This window comes from Vespa velutina, chromosome 6, assembly GCF_912470025.1.
Source record: "Vespa velutina chromosome 6, iVesVel2.1, whole genome shotgun sequence".
NCBI lineage: Eukaryota > Metazoa > Arthropoda > Insecta > Hymenoptera > Vespidae > Vespa > Vespa velutina.
Genome location: NC_062193.1, coordinates 7,538,957 through 7,558,188, shown reverse-complemented (window position 1 = coordinate 7,558,188; position 19,232 = coordinate 7,538,957). Strand labels below are relative to the sequence as shown.

The following is a 19,232-nucleotide window of genomic DNA, read 5'->3' as shown; positions in this document are numbered from 1 at the left end:
TTATTTGATATCTAAATATTGCGTTAACAAATGTATAAGAAAAGATGGATATAACAATTTGATTTCGTGTAACGCTCAAAATGGTATCATCGCGGTTTTCAGTATTATTTAACTTTCCAAGAGTTATAATATTTTTTGCCATATTGCTCCAAATCAATCGTATTTTATGAATAAAATAATAAAAATATTCAATAAATAAAATGAAATAAAATATCACATCCGATAATAATAACCGAAATATTCATATGGACTGTCAAGATTTTCTTCTTTTTTACAGAAGCGAATAGATCAGGAAAATGTGAGCGTTGTAAATTGCCATGTATGTATATATATATATATTTAATACGTATACTTCGAATGATTGATACAACATTAAATTTCACATAAAATAAAAATATCATTTGCGAATAAATCTAATTATTCTCTATTAAATGATAATATCATCTTTATTAGGTTGCCAATGAATATCAGGTGGCCCCATCAGCGGAATTTTTTCTATAATACTACGAATCCAATCACCATATAGAGATACCTAAAATATAATATATAAATATTATCAAAATATTAAATATTATGATCAAAAAGAGCTTTTTATACATACTTTCATGACATTATATTAATATAAATAAAATTACTTTTGTAAATATAGCATAATAGTTTGGATCGCAAATGCTAGTTCCCAATCGTCGAGGACTTATTGAAACGACACCATGAACTTCCCAAATCGCTGTATTTGGTCGACGCAACATGAAACCTCCACCGCTATCACCGTTACATACTCCTGTACCATTTGCCCAACCAGCACAAAACGAAGTATACGTTATATACTTTCTAAAATTTTTGCGCTGAGCTTCACGACACTTTTCGTTTGAAATAACTCTCATCGAAGTAATTCTTAAAGTAGAGCTATATGTATCGTTCTCAGTAATACCCATACCTAAAAAAACTTTGATTCAATGGTTACGGTAACTTCTCGAAAATATAGCTATATTTATTGCCCAACAAACCTACCAGCCACAAATCCATTGTCTTCATTTTTTTGAGCCTGCAGAAGAGTAAAATCAGACTGCAAATTTATACAAGCTGGCCTAACAACCTCGTTTATCTTTACTGGCATTTTCAAAATAAGAAGTGCAATATCGGAAGCATAGTTTCCTTCATGATCTTGGTACGAATTTTGTATCTCTATTTTATCGATATCAAACACTTGAGCGTTCGCTTCTACGTTATTTAATGTGTTTGAAAGAATTCCAAAAGCAACGCGTATTGTTTCTGGAAGAGTTTTCCAGACGCAATGACCGGCAGTGAGTACTACACGTTCACCGATCAACGTACCACCACAAAAAAATTTCCATTGACCGTTCTCATGCGAAAAGAGCGTAGCCTGCCAAGGCATATATTCTTCGCTTTGTACTTTCCAACCGTTTACAATTAATGTAACTGTAAAAAAATCAACTTCATCTTTTGAGTCATTTCAATTTTTTTATAAAACAATTTACCAACCTGAAGATTTGCGTATTCCACAAACAGGAATACAGCTTAATGGTGCTTGACTCCATGTCCCATCGTGAAGACATATTATTCGCGTGGATCCAGCTTGACGCTCATAAAACATAGGACATTCAATAAAAGCGTTTGTTCCAATAGGCACAGAGTTTTCACAAGAAATCCAACCTTTACGTGGTCCCCATTTTGATTCGCATCTTTTTATAGCTCCATTGGTTTCCAAAATCGGTGGACAAGTTATACGCAACGTATCGTTATCTTTAAAACCATGAAATTTATAATATACAATAAAATATAGCAATAAAATAAGTACTATATCATACGTACTATTAGAACAAATTGGGATAGAAGGTAGCCATCGATTATTTTGACAATAAATACTATTGGAACCCTCTAACCACCCGTCAGGGTCACAGGTGTAATCTAAACGAGTAAGTTCAGGAACGACATCACCAGGTCGACATCGTAAACAATCTCTTGTCTTATAATAAGTTCCTGTCTTCGGGCCAGGAAGTCGACACGCACCCTCGGGCAAAACTGTACCGCAAAGTGCTTCATCCTCATCACTCCAATCGTAACAATCCGGTCGTAAATTGCAGATAAATTCGATAGGAATGCAAGCGCCGTAAAAACAGCGATAATGATCATCTCGACATCTGAATATATTTTATTAATATAACGTTATTTTAAACTAACCAAAAGCTTATTTTATAAATATTTAAATAAAAACAATTCCCCATACTCTCGTTGAATGCACATTTCGCTGTTTTCATCGGAAGCATCTCTACAATGGCGAATACCGTCACAGATTTTGGTAATAGGTATGCATTGTCGCTCGTTCTCGCAAGCAAATTCATCTTGTCTGAAAGATAAAATAGAAAGTATAAAAAAAGTTAAGAAAGAAATGTAGATATAATCAACCTGCACTCATATTGAGAACATTCAATTCCGTTGCAATTGGTCGCTCCACATATCGACGGATCTTCGTCAGTGCCATCGAAGCAATCCTTTATACCGTCACAAAGAACTTCTTGATAGACACATCCTCCATATGAACATCGATAGGTATGATCAGGACAAGAATATTCTCGACAGAGTGAAACATTTTCGTCACTTTTGTCTGAACAATCGATATATCCTATTTTGGAAAGTATCTTATAAATTATTATGAAACTTTTAAAACGATTAATTAAATAATCCTTTATATATACCATTACAAACATCTGCGATGGGAATGCACTCTAACCGAGGCGTAGAGCATTGATATTCTCTGACGGAGCACGTCTGATTAGATTGAAAATTGCAACGAGCTTCATCGCTTCCGTCGATACAATCCTTGATACCATCGCATCGTGATCCACGGATCACACAAGCTCCGTAAGCGCATCTGTACATATTTGAAGGGCAACTACGAAAAGATATATAGATAAAATAAAAATTTTGCTCAGTTCATAATATAATGTATGAAGCTACAATTAACAAATCTTACAGTATATGCTGACACAATTTGCTTGTTTCATCAGAAGAATCTGGGCAATGAAATGATCCATCACATACATTGATCAAAGGTATTTGATTGCCATCGGTACAAATGAACATAGTTGTTGTTGATGAAATTTGTTCACTAAGAGCGATATTTATGATTTTTCCTAGAAAGAAAATTTTTTATAAAGATCACGAATTAACAAAATAATCATATGTTATTTTTTAAACGTACCCCAAAAAAGGATGGTAAGTACTAATGCTGCGGACATGGCTTTACCTATAGCTTATCGTATGTATGGAAATTCTATCTAGATGCATTTCGTTCTTTATATAATCTTTGCGCTAAAACATCGATTATATTCAAACAATAGCTCGGTGATAATATTCAGAATGATGAAAAAAATACTCTTTCAATCTCTCTTAACTTTCAAGTGCTTTTAACAATATCTTTTGAATATTATCTGAACATATTCAATTATATCATTTTATTAAGCGTATCATTACATTTTCTTATATAACGTAGTATGGTTATTCTTCCTGAGAAGAGATGAAAGAGCACCTGCTTTTTTCCTGACTTTAAAGATAATCATAAAAGCCATGAAATCGATAAGATTGCGACATTTGAACTTAAGGAAATTTAACGAGCTGACAGAAATGATTTACTTCGTTATGAATCTAAAAGATTAGTCATCAAAATGTTTCTTTTCGACGAAAATATTCGTCATCCGATAAGAAAGATTTATTCCTCGTAATCACCATGTGAATATTTCAAGATGTCAATTTTACTAGATCGAGCTAATGTAATCGAAAGATAGTTAAGCATTTTAAGATATCAATTGAATAGAGGAAACGAGATAGAAGTACAGTATCTTCGTTTACTTTACTTATTTACATTTTTTTCCATGTGGTAAAGGTAAATGATCGACAAAGTTGTCTTGGGGCTGTATAACAAGCCGCAAAATTTTTTAATGTTATATGTTCAGGGCGTGAGTAACCGTTATCAGGACTTCGTTATCAAAGTTTGAAGAGCCAAGAAGAGGTGCGCCTAGTTACGTTGCCCACCGTGAAAACGATTCGATCTTCGCAGTTTACATTCAACTGTCGTCTTGTACTTCGAATATCCACGATGAAGGCTCAATTGCTGCTGATAGTTTTTATTGCAAGTACTTATGCAATAGAAAAATGTAAGTAAATCTATTCAAAAATAAAAACATAATAAAATTTTTCTACTCGATGTGTCTAATATATAAGAAGTATAAAATAAATAGTCTAGAGAACAATATATGTAATATGTAATGATATAATATAAATATTTTAAGAATCTATGTGTCTTTATTGTAAGTACGTTTGCTAAAGAATTATTCTTACTTTTACACAATATAGAATATTATGAACTAAGATCAATTAAATTATTCGAATTATTGGGCGTCGATTATTTTAAATAAACTTATAAATTTTATTCAAGACGAATAAAATTGTAGAGTCTATGAATGAATACTATAGTAATCAAAAGAGCAACATATTATAAACGTATTATATAAAGTAAATGAAACGTAATAAAAAAATCACAAATATACTACTTTTTAACTATTGATCACGAAGGTACATTCGTCATATCTCATGTAAGATAAATAGATCAACAGAAATCGGGGCGAAGCTTATCTCAATGCCGTTGCGATAAAGTTCTACAAATCAATGACGGTATACATAAACGATCGAAATTCAATTTTGTACTTTTTTATGTAAATCGCATATTCTACATTCGTGCTATATTCATGCCTATCGATACAGATGCAAAACTTTTTATAAAGATATTATCAAATCATGGGAAAAAAAAATTATTAAATACAACATTGTTTTAATAATTTTTTAGGATTTGCAAATTTTATATTATCATTTTCTGCAATAGATAAATTTTGCGTGCCAAACTCAAACGACAACTGTCAAAACATAGAAAAAGGCGATAGTAAAATTGAATGCATTCGCGTAAGTGACAATGCTGAATGTGCAATACGTTTAGCAGAAGGTAAAGCAGATTTCGGTTTATTCAGTCCAGATGCATTATTACTGACCTATCAATTCTATCCCGATGAAATCGTACCTATCTTCGGATTAAGGCATAGGGACAAACTTTTGCGTAAGTAATTCATCTTTAAAATCGAGAAAAAATTATATTAAATCTACTACGAACTACATCATTTCATAATCCACTTTTTTTAGAGAAATATGAATTTCAATCTGTGGCTGTAGTATCTTCGGACATTTCCATTGCGATTAACAGTGGTTTTGAAAGTTTAAAAAACGCCGGTCTCTGTCATCCTGGGTTCAGTAAAGCACAGTGGTGGAACGATTACATTTTGAAATATTTTGAAAAAAATACGTACAAAGCTGATTGTCAAACAAATATAACTGCGATAGAAAATGAATTAAAAAATATTAAATCGTTCTATGGTAAAGCGTGCAGACCAGGTGATTGGACATCTGATGTTAATTTTAGCGCTGCTCTCAGTAAGTAAAATATATTCGATTGTTTTGTTCATATAAAATTATGCATTAATACGTAATTAAATCGTAAAGAGAAGAAATATCCTGAGCTTTGTGCCTTATGCGATGATACGACTGCTTGCAAGTATGCAAATGATGAGAAACATGGCCACATAGGTGCTTTGGATTGTTTAACATCGGGACGTGGAAAAGTAGCATACGTAGCACTCGAATACGTTCATCAATATTTCAAAGTAAATTAATGTACAATATTTTTGTAGATTCCTGCAGAAAAATATAGAGAAATTTGAATACTATTTAAAAACTATTACAAATACAACATGATTAATCGTATGTGTTACAGGAAGATCAAAAATCTCAGTATCGATTTTTGTGTCCTGATGGATCCCTTCATAATTTAACTAGTAATAATCCTTGCTCGTGGATCAAACAACCATGGGGTGCAATTGTTGCTAGAAAGTATACGTGATAATTAATGCTGAAATTATCATAAACTCTAATCATTAGATGTAATATAAATGTCATGCTAATTAAATAATAATGTTTCAATTGTAGAAAAGTGGCAGATGAACTTACAAACCTCTTAACTTTTTGGTTATCGGGATCAGCAACATATGCTGTTGAATCATGGTCAGAATCTTTAAAAAGATTTATAGAAGAAAATAACGGTGTCGTCACAAATATTACAAGACCTACGTCTTTAGTTAGTTATTTGGCAGAAGGAAGAAAGGAAGTGATACTTTCAGACGTAAAAACTTGCGGCAACGTTATTCGTTGGTGTACTATAAGCATTCTCGAGAGAACAAAATGTGAATGGATTGCGAAAGAAGCGATAGCTCTTGGTATCGAACCGAAAATTTCTTGCTGGCAAGCCAATTCAACATTCGAATGTTTCCGTGACATTGCCGATAATAAAGCCGATATCATTACTATCGACTCAAATTATGGATACATAGCACGAAAGTAAGTTACTCGAAAAACCCCGAAGTAATTCGTTATTAAAAGATAATAACGATGATAAACTAATAGTCTAATATCCGAAATTCGTTTAATTTCATAGAGTTTACAATTTAAAGTCCATCCTTTATGCTGAAACCGACAAACAAATCATGAAGGATAACATGATCATGGCTGTTCTTCGGAAACCTGAAGATAACAACTATCCGATAAAGAATTTTCAACAATTAAAGGGTCATACAGCTTGTTTCCCTGAATATGGTGGAATATCTTGGTTGAGTTTCATTAAAATTGCTCGAATAAATCGCATTATTTCGCCAGTCTCTTGCAATTACCCTAGTCTCCTCAGTAATCTATTCTCTGGCGCTTGTATGCCCGGTATAAAGGACAATAATTATGAGAAGGGTATCAGCTCGGCTATTACAACCAAGTTTTGTTCCGTTTGTCCGAAAACAAATGATACTCATGATTGTACGACAGATAAAGGACCACTAACATGTTTAAACGAAGGAGCCGATATAGCTTTTGTTGAAATCGGTAATATAAAAGGTAGGTAGAATGCATTCTTTGGCTAATTTAATCCTCATTAACTATTTAAATAATATTTATTTTCTTTCATGTGTTGAATTGATAAAGAAGAGAAAAATAATCCCAACCAATATCACATTTTGTGTAAAAATGGCAGTTTGGCTTCAACAACAGGATTAAATTTGGATAAACCAGAGCTTTGTGCTTTATCTGTAACCATCAATAGCGAAGTAAATACTTTATACGTTTTCATTATGATATCATTACTTCTTTATCTTTTAATTATAACTTTTAAAATAAGAGGAAACACTTTACATCGTGTAAATATTTGTTTCTTATAGGTGGTTGGTCGAAAAGGGTACACAGAGATCGATTCCTTGAATGCAATTATGTCCTTACTAAAACTTCAAGATTGGTTAGGATATCGCGTTTATACATTTAGAGTACTCCATATCTATGGAACATTTAATGGCACCAATGATCTTCTGTTTAAAAGCTCTACTATTGGTTTAGAATCCACAACATCAAAAATCGAATCTGTATTAGCTTATAAAGAACTTTTTAATCATGTCGATGAATGTTCTTCAGCTGGATTATTAATGTTTTCAAATGTTACTTTAATCGCATTAATAGTAATATCCATTTATTCTATGATATGAAGCTAATATTAAATTATAAATTGTAAATACACATATGTTAAGTATGTGCAAAATTGAAACACATTGTATATTCTTTTGTAATAATACAAAAGTAATAATAAATGACATTCGTCAATTTTTATTATTTTTAATACTGTGAAGTTGTATAATAATAAATTAATAATAACGATCTGTAACAAATCAATTTATCCATATTATACAATTAATGTATAAAATATCTCTTTAAAATTATACATAAATATAAAACATATCTTTTTAAACACACCATATACATTCATTACAAATTATCATATTTAAATGTGTTATAATTCAGTAATTTACATATGTACAAATCTATTAAATAGTATATTATAATTTGAATTGTATTTGTACTTAACTAATCTTTATATCTTTACCAACTGCTTCATTTATTGAAGAAAAACCATCTTTCTTAAGTATTTCATTTAATTCTCTTTTTATTTTGCCAACTATTGGTGGACCATTATATATATATGATGTATATAATTGAATCAAAGAAGCCCCAGCTTTAATTTTATGATATGCATCTTCCCCAGAGAAAACACCTCCTACTCCAATAATTGGAATTTTACCATAAGTCCGTTTATACATGTCTGAAATAATTTTGGTAGAAATATCTGTAAGAGGTGCACCACTAAGTCCACCACTTTCTCTCTTGTTTTCATTCACTAGATTTACACGTGAAGTTGTTGTATTGCATAAAATCAAACCATCAATTTTTGTTTTTGTATGTAGAACAATATCTGCTATATCCTGTCGCTCAGTTTCAGATAAATCTGGTGCTAATTTTAAAAGTAATGGTTGTTTGCTACCTATGATTTGTCTTGTTTCATTTACTTTTGTCAGCAACATTTTTAAATTTTGTTTACTTTGTAAAGATCTAAGTCCCGGTGTATTAGGACTGGATACATTAATTACAAAATAATCTGCTACATCTGAAAATTTCTTAATACCATTTATGTAATCTTGCACTGCATCTTCAGAATTTTTATTTTTGCCTAAGTTAATACCAATGATACCAACAAAATCTTTATTTTCTTTAAGCTTTTTAATACGTTCCCATACTTTATCATGGCCATCGCTATTGAAACCATAACGATTAACAATTGCATTATCCTCTAATAATCTAAATACTCTAGGCTTAGGATTACCTGATTGTGGCATAGGTGTTATGGATCCTTCAATACATAATAAAATTAATGAAATTAAAATTATTATAATATTTAATATATACTATTAATTACATAATAAATACTATAATAACGTTATAAATCATTTTCTTACCTATTTCTACAAAACTAAAACCTATTTTATGCAAGCCTTCAATAGCTTCTCCTTGTTTATCAAAACCAGCAGCCATACCAAGAGGATTTTTAAATACTAAATCCCAAATACTTGTTCGAAGTGAAATAGGATCATTTAATTTTTCTTTAGGGACAAATCCCCATTTTAAAGCTTTTATTGCCATAATATGAGCTACTTCAGGATCTATTTGTTGAACCAAAGGTATTGCTATCTCTTTATAAAATTTTTCATTTCCCTGATAAATGCATATTCCACCAAATAATGCTGCAGCTGAACTTGTAACAGTTATGAACGATTTGATTTTGGCCTTATTACTTAATCGTTGTGCCATATTTAATATTGCATATTTTCAACATACAAAATAAAATAAAAATATCTAATTCTTAAGCGTGCATTTACGATATAAATTTTTTTTGTGCCATAAACAAAATACTAAAGATAATTACAGTGATACCAGCTTTGTAATATTTCAACTGTATCTTCGATAATATATCAACATCATTTCAAATTTTAATTACAAACGATTGTAATTAATATTGATAAAGAAAATCATAATTAATCATTTTTAATAAGATAATTTTATCTACGCCATTATAACGAATAATTTTTTATTTAAAAGTAAAATATATTCGTATGCATATTATTTAATAACAAAATAAAATTATGGATATAGAAAATTTATTATTTTATCTTTCTCAATTTTAATCAAAAATTTACTTTACATTCACTTACATTACAGTAGTTCATAAGATATTAGGCTAAGTTTAGATAATTATTAATTCTTTTTTAATATCAAAAAATTCATCTAAAAAGATAATGTGCCGACATTGGCACACCTATGAATACAAGATATAACTAAAATTTTTATTTTTTCCTACAAATTTGGCGTCCCTGCTCGGATCGTCGGAAGGTTCTACATTCAACATTATTTACATTGTTTTAAAACGTTTTGCAGAAAACCGTTAATTGTGTGTTTTTTTCTTTATTAATACACATTTAGCAAATCTGGATGAAAGCAGGGAAAAAATGATTGCCGCCTCAGATCCGGTGGTACGTATTTCTCTTTTAAATTATATAATAAAATTAATATGATTCATAAATATACTTGATTAATTCTTATAATAATAAAATGAGAATAATAAAAGCATTTATAAAGAAACTTTATATTACTATGCTTTGTAATAGACATATCCGTATGTATATATTATATATGTGTATTGAAAAACATATATTTTATATATGTCATTTTTAAGGAATATATTCCTGGTGGACGTCAAATTTATTCAAAACATCCTGGGTCAGTAATAAATCAACAGTCATTAAATAATCCATCTACGCCAGGAGAAAATATTCTATTGGAAAAACTCAGTCAAGTTAATATATCAGAAAAATCTTTTGTAAGTTGTCATTATTATATGTTATTTTTATCAACTTTCTAAATATATGCTAACTTAATAAAATGTATAGAAAGAGTTCTGGTTAATACGTGACAATGATACGTGTGGAGAAGAAGAATTATATTGCTCTGGAAAAGTTGCAATTCATTCAAAGGGTGATCAATCCACTCGTGTACTTGAAACTTCATATACTTGTGAAACTGACATAAAACATGCATTATGGTGTACTTTTTGTACAAGTATACCAGATCATTTATCAAGAGGGAAAAATCATAATAATGAAGAGCAATTAGGTGAAACAATAGGATGTATTTGTTTACTAGATTCCTATACTCTTAGAGTTTTTACAGAAAATGGTGAAGACTATGTGTCTAGTTTACAATTTCAGGTAAAATTTATTTCCTTAAAATTCTGAGATTCTTTTTTTCAATATTATGATTAATAATATATAAATGTAAACAATATAGGTTTCTGCTGTTTGGCCAACAAAGTATGGTATTTTACTTGAAAAAGCACAAATTCCTAAGCAAAACATTTCTGAAACAAGGTATTTTATGACTTATATATTATTAATGGTTATATAATTTTACAGTAGCAGAATTTTTCTTTTTACACTTTTTAGGTATACTTCATCAGAAACATGTAAATATCCATTGCAAGCTGATGCCAATTTACCTGTAGCATTTTCACTCATGCATCCTTTGGATGAAATATGTCCACTACTTATTAAGCATGGTAAAATTATCTGTACTATCATATCTTATAATGTAAATTTTAACTCATTGGCTTATTATATTTAAATATTTAAAGGAAAATTTATGAATTTAAATGTAGATCCAAATGAACAGTTTTTGATAAAATATTTAATAAATTTATATATAAAATAAAATATAAAGAGATTATTGTGCCAATGGGTTAACAAAGGATATATAAAATAAATAATACTCTGAAACACATTTATTGAAATACTCACAGGAAATGTATCATATATGTGTGAATCAAATCAGCAGATTGTCTTTACTAGTTCTGAACCATCATTGGCTGTAATATATGATGAAAAAACTGGATTACATTCTGTGTATAAAATACGGAAAGCTTTGATAGAAGAATGTCAGATGGTTTGTAGAAACAATGAAACAACACAAAGTTTATTCAATTTTTCAACAAGTGCATCACCATTAAATATTGGTAGTAATATGTCAGCTAATAAGAACTATTCTAATAAAAGTCATATAAATATGTTTGGTAAGCTATTTTTAATCTTTAATTATATTTAATTTTTATATATTTGACCAAAACACTATACAATTTAATTATTCAGGCATAGTTAATCCACATTTAAGTAATGTTGGAGGTGGATATGGCATACCAAATAGTCCTTTTGGATCTCGAGGTACTTCATACACTACAACAGGTTCATGTGGTCAATCTCCTTCGCAAGTGCAGCAACAACATTCACGTTCTCAAAGCCCAATGGCTACCATTTCACGTTGTCAATCTCCAACACATTCAGGATTCTCTCCCTTACTTGGAATACCTAATACAATTATAAATCATCATTCACGATTACATCAAATGGTTATGGGAACTACACTAAATCACACACAAAATAGTCCTGCTGGTAATGGTAGTAGCATTCAGCTTCAAGATGCTATTACTCCAAGTAAACCTTTATATCCCGAAATATGTCTTGATCATCTATGGACAGAAAATGTAGGAGTTCCAAAGTGAGTAATAATTATTATAGTTACCTATTACATGTTCCTCTAGTCCCCATACCCTATTCCAGATTTTCCCTGTGTCTTCAATTTCTTTGGGTTTTCTGCAGAAAGTGAGTTATATTAAGATGTACAGTAATCAGTTACTATAATATTTTAATGTATGAAATGTTATTTTGAAGGGATATACTACCAGGACGAGCATCTAAAGTTCTTCTAACATCTGATTTCGTTGGTCAAAGTTATTTAGGATATTTAGTACCAACTAGATCACAATTCTTTTTAGTTCGATTGGAAAAAACTAATAAACAACAACACATTATTTTTGGAATGGTTACAAGTATAATAGCAAAAGATGCAGTTAGTTTGCCAGTTAGTTCCTTTGTATATTCTTTAATTATTGTTGTGTAAATGCTATGTGATAATATGTTCTAATTTTATTTCAGAGTTTACATATGATAGCAATCATTGATTCATCAAATAGTATAGTATTATACTCAGGCACAACATGTGTAGGGAAACTACATGTATCAAGCATTCTTCCAAATCTTACATGTAAATATTTTGTGTCAAATATTAATCACAAGCTCGGTTCTCCGTTTCCACGACGAAGTTCTTTAATTTCGCAAAATTGTGGAAATTCCCATGAAATCAGATTTGAAGAAGCTCTACATCTGTTGAGTCCAGTCGGTGGAACCTGTGCACAACCACCAATTTTGTTAGAAAATTCTGTGCTAGATCTAAATCTTGTTGGTCTGAAAGATGCAGTGGGTAATAAAATTACTCTAGAATATGGTAATAAAAGTTATTTCCGAATTACGTTACCGACTTGTAGTACATCTCCATTAGGTTAGTAAATTTTTAGTAAGTGTTAATAATAACAATAAAGACAATAATTAACAAAAAGATAATATATTAAATTTGTTTATAGTTACCAAATGTTTAAAAACATTGCGTAGTGTGTTACAAAAAGACCTTGCAATGCAATTATTAGTAAAGTGGTATGGAGCTCGGAACGCACCAGGTCCACAAGATTTTTCTCCAGTACAAGAATGGTATCTCTTTCTTGTAGTTTTATTTACTTTATTGGGATATGACGTTGAAAAATTACAATTAATACAAAATAATGAAAAAGATCAATTTACTGAACGGAACAGTCCAATGGTTGTTCCAAAAAAACAAAAGACCAGTGATAATGGATCCAATGATGATTGGATGTACGTAATAAATTCTATTAAATCTAAAAATTCTCAAAGTTTTATTTCTGATATACTAGGATTGACAAAATTTTCTAATACACATGATACATTATCTTCAAAAAATGCTGAATTAAAGACTACAGGAAGAATAAATTGTCAAGCAATTTTATTTTCATATCTTCCTCTTATTCTATTCTCATTGCATTTATTATATGAAGAATTAAAATTAGATTGTGTAATGTCAGAAAGCTTACCATTACTTGCTCAGTTATTATATCAATTAAGCACAGACTTAAAGTTTGATACTTATGCTCATCATTATTTTCTTGATTTTCCAATGCTACATTATTTAAAGAAAACAGTATCTCAAATAAGTGATACAGATCTACAGAAAATAACTACACCAAATTATATCAGCTTAAAGCCACCAGATATATTCAAAACGTTAAATAACTTACTAATTGGTGCAAATGTAGTACCATTTCCGTATATATATCATGTAAACCCTCGAGCAAGAAACATAGTATATTTAACTACACTAGTAGCAAATGAAAACAAAACTGATAAACTAGAAATGGATAAATTTGTAAAATTGATAATACCAGCTGGAAGTCGTGTAGATTTCCAAGAAAGCAGGAATAAATTTGATAGAGATATGCCAAAAAAATTACAACAACCAACAATAGAAAACATTGTGTTATTATATTATGAAATGGGTATGTTGCTATCCATACACTTTATTCACATATCTATTACCTAAATTGAATAATGTATTTAATAAAATATTATCTTAGGAATGAAGAAAGAAGATTTAGAAACTTTACCACCAGGAGTATCTTTAATATTAAAGGATGTTATGCACAGATGTAGAGAACGTCCACCATCTAATTGGCCGGCGAATGTATATGAATTAGTAGATCGTCAAGATTTGGCTGCATTAGGTACACATTTAAATTCATTACATATGAACGATCCTAATGATAATGATGGAAAGAACTATCTGACTAAAGATCTGGATCAAGATGATGGAATGGAATTTGATGATAATGTAATAAATAAACAAATATATATATATTTATTTATTTTTAATATATCATTATTTTTAATAAATTCATATTTATAGATATTAAATTTATTTAGTATCTATAAATAGATATTTAAGAAATTCATGTTTATAGATATTAAAACTCAGATTTAATAAGGACCATAGAGTGGCTGAAGTACGGCGATTACTTAACTCATCAAAACCTGTAAGAATAGCAATAATACAACGGCCTGATGTGAGTGATCACGAATTTATAGAAGAACAAGAAAGACATTTGCATGCTCTGTGTACAAGAACAATGGCTCTTCCTGTTGCAAGAGGCATGTTTACACTTAGGACTTCAACTCCTATAATTACTGAACAATTACCAATTCCTCGGCTTTGTTTAACAGGTATAAAGTAGAATTATTGTTTGAAAAAAATATTATATTTGCAAATATATATAGTATAAATATATTTTCTTATAAATAGGTAAAGCACCTCCTCGTGGAACAACAGTAGAATTGGCCCACATAGATGTGCCACCAAACATGAATTTGTGGCCTCTATTTCATAATGGAGTAGCTGCTGGTCTTCGCATTCATCCAAATGCTTCAAACATTGATTCAACTTGGATTGTATACAATAAACAACAGCAAGGCGAATTTGGCATTGAACATTCAGGATTTTTAATGGCACTTGGTTTGAATGGTCATTTAAAGAATTTAGCACCGTTTAGTATGTACGAATATCTTGTTGAATGTCACGAAGCAACTAGTGTTGGTCTTTTGCTTGGCTTATCTGCGACACATCGAGCTACAATGGATGTGTCAATGACAAAATTATTGTCATTACATGTTGAAACCTTATTGCCACCAACAAGCATAGAGTTAAATGTTCCACAAAATGTTCAAGTAGCTGCATTAATGGGAGTTGGTTTGGTATATCAAGGAACTGCTCACAGACATATATCACATGCTTTATTATCAGAAATTGGTAATTATATAAATGCCTTTAATAAGTAAATCATATGAATAAAATGCAATTATATTAATCATTTTATTTTAATTAGGAAGACCACCTGGTCCAGAAATGAAAAATTGCGTTGATCGAGAATCGTATTCTTTAACGGCAGGTTTAGCATTAGGATTAGTTGTACTTGGGTGTGGTGGTGCTACTGATCTTGCTAGTATACCTGATACTTTACATTATTACATGGTTGGTGGACATGTACGGCCTTTTACTGGAGCACAAAAGGATAAGTACAAATCACCAAGGTATAGACATGTCTCAAATTCTTACTAATATGGAATTTTATCATAAGAATTAATAATAATTCATAATTCATAATTTTATTATGAATAGAGCGAAATTTTAGTCTTTAACTAAAAATTCTTTAACTAAAAATTATCATTTATGACGTTTATAGTTATCAAATACGTGAAGGAGATTCTATCAATATTGATGTAACAAGTCCTGGTGCAACATTAGCTTTAGGCCTTATGTACTTCAATACAGGAAATCGAGCTGTAGCTGAATGGATGCAAGCACCAGATACACAGTACTTACTTGATTTTGTGAGGCCAGATTTTCTGCTATTAAGAATATTGGCTAAATCATTAATTTTATGGAATGAAATTCAACCAACTAAATCATGGGTTTCTAATCATGTGCCCAATATCGTTTATAAATATAGATTACAAAAGCCCACACCAGGAATTACCCAAAATGTAGATCTAGAAACTATGAAGTTAGTTATTATGTAAATTACAAAATAAATTAATAATATATATAACTATAATGTATTATTAAACTTATTTCTAATTTTTTTCAGTCAAGCATACTGTAATATTATAGCAGGAGCTTGTATGGCTTTAGGACTGAAATATGCTGGAACTGCAAACAAAAATGCATTTAGAACTTTATTTAATTATGCTCAAATGTTTACAGCATTATCTCATAAAACAATTGCGGAGTTAGCAGGAAAATCTACTATAGAAACATGTTTAAATGTGATTTTACTTTCCACTGCTGTTGTCATGGCAGGAACAGGTGATTTAGAGGTAAATTTAAAGTTGCACATATATTTATAATTTTAAAAATATAATTATAATTTATAAATTATTATTACATTTTTATAATATTACAGATTATGAGAATATGTAGACACGTAAGAACAAGAGTAGGACCTACTAGTAGCGTTGTTACATATGGTTCTCATCTAGCAACACATATGGCTCTTGGTCTTCTTTTCCTTGGTGGTGGTAGATATACTCTTTCAAACAATCCTAGTGCTATAGCTGCTCTAGTGATTTCTCTTTTTCCAAAATTTCCAACACATAGCAATGATAACAGGTTAATAATATCACTTATTATTAATATATATAAAATATATATATTCGTATCATAGATAAACTTACGTATTTTTTTATGACAGATATCATCTACAAGCTTTGCGACATTTATACGTTCTAGCTGTTGAACCACGTGTAATTTTACCAAGAGATATAGACAGTGGACAATACTGTTATGCTACAGTACAGTTGACATTTGTTGATGACAATGAAACTCAGGGACAAGAAATGGTTCTTCAAGCTCCATGTTTGTTACCACAATTAAGCAGTTTACAAAAAATAGAATTAAAAGACACCCGATACTGGGAAATCATATTTGAAAAAAATTACAATTGGCAACAATTTGAAGATATGTTGAAGAGAAGTGATTCTTTAAGCGTTAAACAAAGGGCTGGATGTTTATCATATATAGAAGATCCTCATGTAAATATATTTAAAATAAACTAACGATATTAACTGATAACAATATATGTTATTTTTAATTTTGATATTTATAAATTACAGGGTTTCAGAAGTTTAATAGCACAAACTTTAACAACAGAAAAAACTTTTGCATGGACTATACGCCCAGAATATATAACATCATTTACAAACGATAAAACAGTATTAAATATAGTAAAGTATTTTATGCAAGTATTTAAAAAAGAAAAAAGAAATTATGAAGGAAATATGAAAGTCATTTTACATGGAAATACAAGTAAAACAAAACACGATTATTTCTCTAAAAATTTAAATAATGTAACTTCAACAATAAGCAGTAATTGGAATGAACAATCAGAACATTCTCAAGGAATGGAAATTACAGAAATGTCATCTGCATTAAAAAATATTAATTATGTTCCTGAAACAGAAGAAACTTGCTATGGAATAACAGAGTTTGAACAAAATTTTTTACAAACATTTGCAGTAATTGTTTACGAATGTGTTATTAAAGATAAAGTTGGACTTTTACCATCATGGGTAAGCATGGTTAAAAATATGGAAATTTTAGAAAAACAACCGAATAGTTTTTCAATATGGCAAATAAAGCTTTTATCTTCACAAATGTTACATAAGTTATCTTTGAAAGAATCAAATCCACTTCTTAGTGCAGAGACTATACTTGCAATTAAACAAAAAGTATCACTTACTTTAGATGGATGGGAAAATGGTAATATTTTTAATCTTTATGAATTTACTTTTATTATGATATTTTTTCATAAAACTGTAAATTATTATACTTCGTATATAATTGCAGAATTAATACCTATAATAAAACATTATTTAACAACTGGAATCATTGAATGTGATTTAAAAACATTATCGAAAATGAGTACATATTTCATTTTTTATGATGTACCTTATTATACAGATAATAAAATATTCTGTAAGTACATAATCCTTTATTTATATATTATACATACATTATAAATAATTTATTTCTTATATATCTCTTTATTATATATATTAACATGATTGAATTAATTTCTTTCAGTGAGACCATTTCAACAAGAAGAAATGTCTACAATATCAAGCATCACATTGTACAAGTTGTATAAAATCTTTAAAACCAATTAATCTTAGTTATATTTAAAAAATCAGTCAATAATTGTTATAATGTATTACTTATATCAAAATATAAGTAATATTTTGACATATATCGTCTGTATATTAAGTTTGTGTGGGTGTGGGTGCGTGCACGCGTGGTGTGCGTGTGTATGTGTACATTAAAGTAAAAATAAGAAAGACAAAGTAAATCTGTATTTATAGAAGTTTATCATTATTATAATAAAAATTTCATTCTTTGTTTACTTTTATGTTTTTTATTTTCGATTCTATCATAATTAAATAAAGATATATATTATTATAAGCTTTCTCAACACACATATTAACTATCGTTATATATATGCGTTTGTAATGATTGATTATTAATAACCTTATTTATCATTCAAATAAAAGTATCATATCTACCTAATTTTATATATATAAAAACTTGATATTCTAATACTACATCATGACTTTAAAAATAGATATTAGAAAATAAATAAATATTATTTTCTTACATTGTTCGAATTTTTAAACTTGAATAGATTAAAGTAGTAATTATGAACTTGATAAATCGGTACATCACATGATTTCAGTAAGGTTGTATACAACGGCAATGTTACTTTTTTTGCTGCAGTTATAGGGTGTAGAAGTGAATTATTTGGAACATTTGAGAAATATTTTATAAATTTTAAGAATGAAATGGACAGATGTTTTATTATATCATCTTTATCATATACGAGTGATTCGCTTGTTCTACTTAAATGTGTGATCTCATACGAGTAATTAATTTGTACCATTGTATGCCTAATTATATATGAATGCCTGATTCGTACCACTTGTACATTTGATTACAAATTTAAGTATTCAAAATTTTATGGATGCTTCATTTATCGCGCCAAACTGTGACATCAGATAATCTTGCCATCTGATTGGATATCGGTAAGAACCATAACAGTAGAATACCAACTTATTAAATTTTTCAATCGCTACTGTAATTATTATGGTTATTGTTAAGGTGGCAGAATCGAGCAACGTGATTGGTCAAAACTT

General features: G+C 29.6%; 4 protein-coding genes across 9 annotated transcripts; 2 read left to right on the top strand and 2 right to left on the bottom strand.

Moving 5' to 3' along the window:
- Positions 1–239: 239 nt before the first annotated feature.
- LOC124950147 (modular serine protease-like) lies at positions 240–4,227 on the bottom strand. 2 transcript variants are annotated; one of them, XM_047496470.1, is made up of 10 exons: positions 3,224–4,227; positions 2,996–3,155; positions 2,718–2,914; positions 2,428–2,644; positions 2,249–2,368; positions 1,834–2,162; positions 1,504–1,764; positions 1,012–1,440; positions 636–946; positions 240–532 (listed from the first exon to the last, which is right to left on the bottom strand). In XM_047496470.1, the coding sequence occupies exons 1-10, from the start codon at positions 3,258–3,260 to the stop codon at positions 428–430; spliced, it is 2,166 nt and encodes a 721-aa protein (XP_047352426.1). In that variant the 5' UTR covers positions 3,261–4,227; the 3' UTR covers positions 240–427. The 2 variants fall into 2 exon arrangements, with proteins under 2 accessions (XP_047352426.1, XP_047352427.1); XM_047496471.1 differs by having other exon boundaries at positions 636–937.
- On the top strand, positions 3,770–7,771 carry LOC124950148 (transferrin-like). Its single transcript, XM_047496472.1, has 10 exons — positions 3,770–3,904; positions 3,975–4,175; positions 4,901–5,128; positions 5,212–5,499; positions 5,569–5,729; positions 5,840–5,955; positions 6,052–6,459; positions 6,557–7,002; positions 7,090–7,211; positions 7,323–7,771. The coding sequence occupies exons 2-10, from the start codon at positions 4,118–4,120 to the stop codon at positions 7,638–7,640; spliced, it is 2,145 nt and encodes a 714-aa protein (XP_047352428.1). The 5' UTR covers positions 3,770–3,904; positions 3,975–4,117; the 3' UTR covers positions 7,641–7,771.
- Positions 7,772–7,811: 40 nt separating this feature from the next.
- LOC124950153 (dihydroorotate dehydrogenase (quinone)) lies at positions 7,812–9,451 on the bottom strand. Its single transcript, XM_047496481.1, has 2 exons — positions 8,943–9,451; positions 7,812–8,836 (listed from the first exon to the last, which is right to left on the bottom strand). The coding sequence occupies exons 1-2, from the start codon at positions 9,292–9,294 to the stop codon at positions 8,013–8,015; spliced, it is 1,176 nt and encodes a 391-aa protein (XP_047352437.1). The 5' UTR covers positions 9,295–9,451; the 3' UTR covers positions 7,812–8,012.
- A 360-nt stretch (positions 9,452–9,811) lies between these two features.
- LOC124950144 (anaphase-promoting complex subunit 1) lies at positions 9,812–18,446 on the top strand. 5 transcript variants are annotated; one of them, XM_047496462.1, is made up of 22 exons: positions 9,812–9,873; positions 9,964–10,013; positions 10,217–10,360; positions 10,431–10,748; positions 10,828–10,907; positions 10,983–11,095; positions 11,336–11,605; positions 11,682–12,087; positions 12,261–12,450; positions 12,525–12,927; positions 13,010–13,993; positions 14,072–14,325; positions 14,456–14,714; positions 14,794–15,297; positions 15,374–15,578; positions 15,731–16,051; positions 16,136–16,364; positions 16,451–16,656; positions 16,739–17,078; positions 17,160–17,805; positions 17,893–18,021; positions 18,130–18,446. In XM_047496462.1, exons 2-22 carry the CDS (start codon positions 9,990–9,992, stop codon positions 18,210–18,212), a joined length of 6,108 nt encoding a protein of 2,035 aa, XP_047352418.1. In that variant the 5' UTR covers positions 9,812–9,873; positions 9,964–9,989; the 3' UTR covers positions 18,213–18,446. The 5 variants fall into 5 exon arrangements, with proteins under 5 accessions (XP_047352418.1, XP_047352419.1, XP_047352420.1 ...); XM_047496463.1 differs by lacking the exons at positions 9,812–9,873; positions 9,964–10,013; positions 10,217–10,360 and having other exon boundaries at positions 10,592–10,748; positions 10,997–11,095; XM_047496464.1 differs by lacking the exons at positions 9,812–9,873; positions 9,964–10,013; positions 10,217–10,360; positions 10,431–10,748 and having other exon boundaries at positions 11,371–11,605.
- The last annotated feature ends 786 nt before the right edge of the window (positions 18,447–19,232 follow it).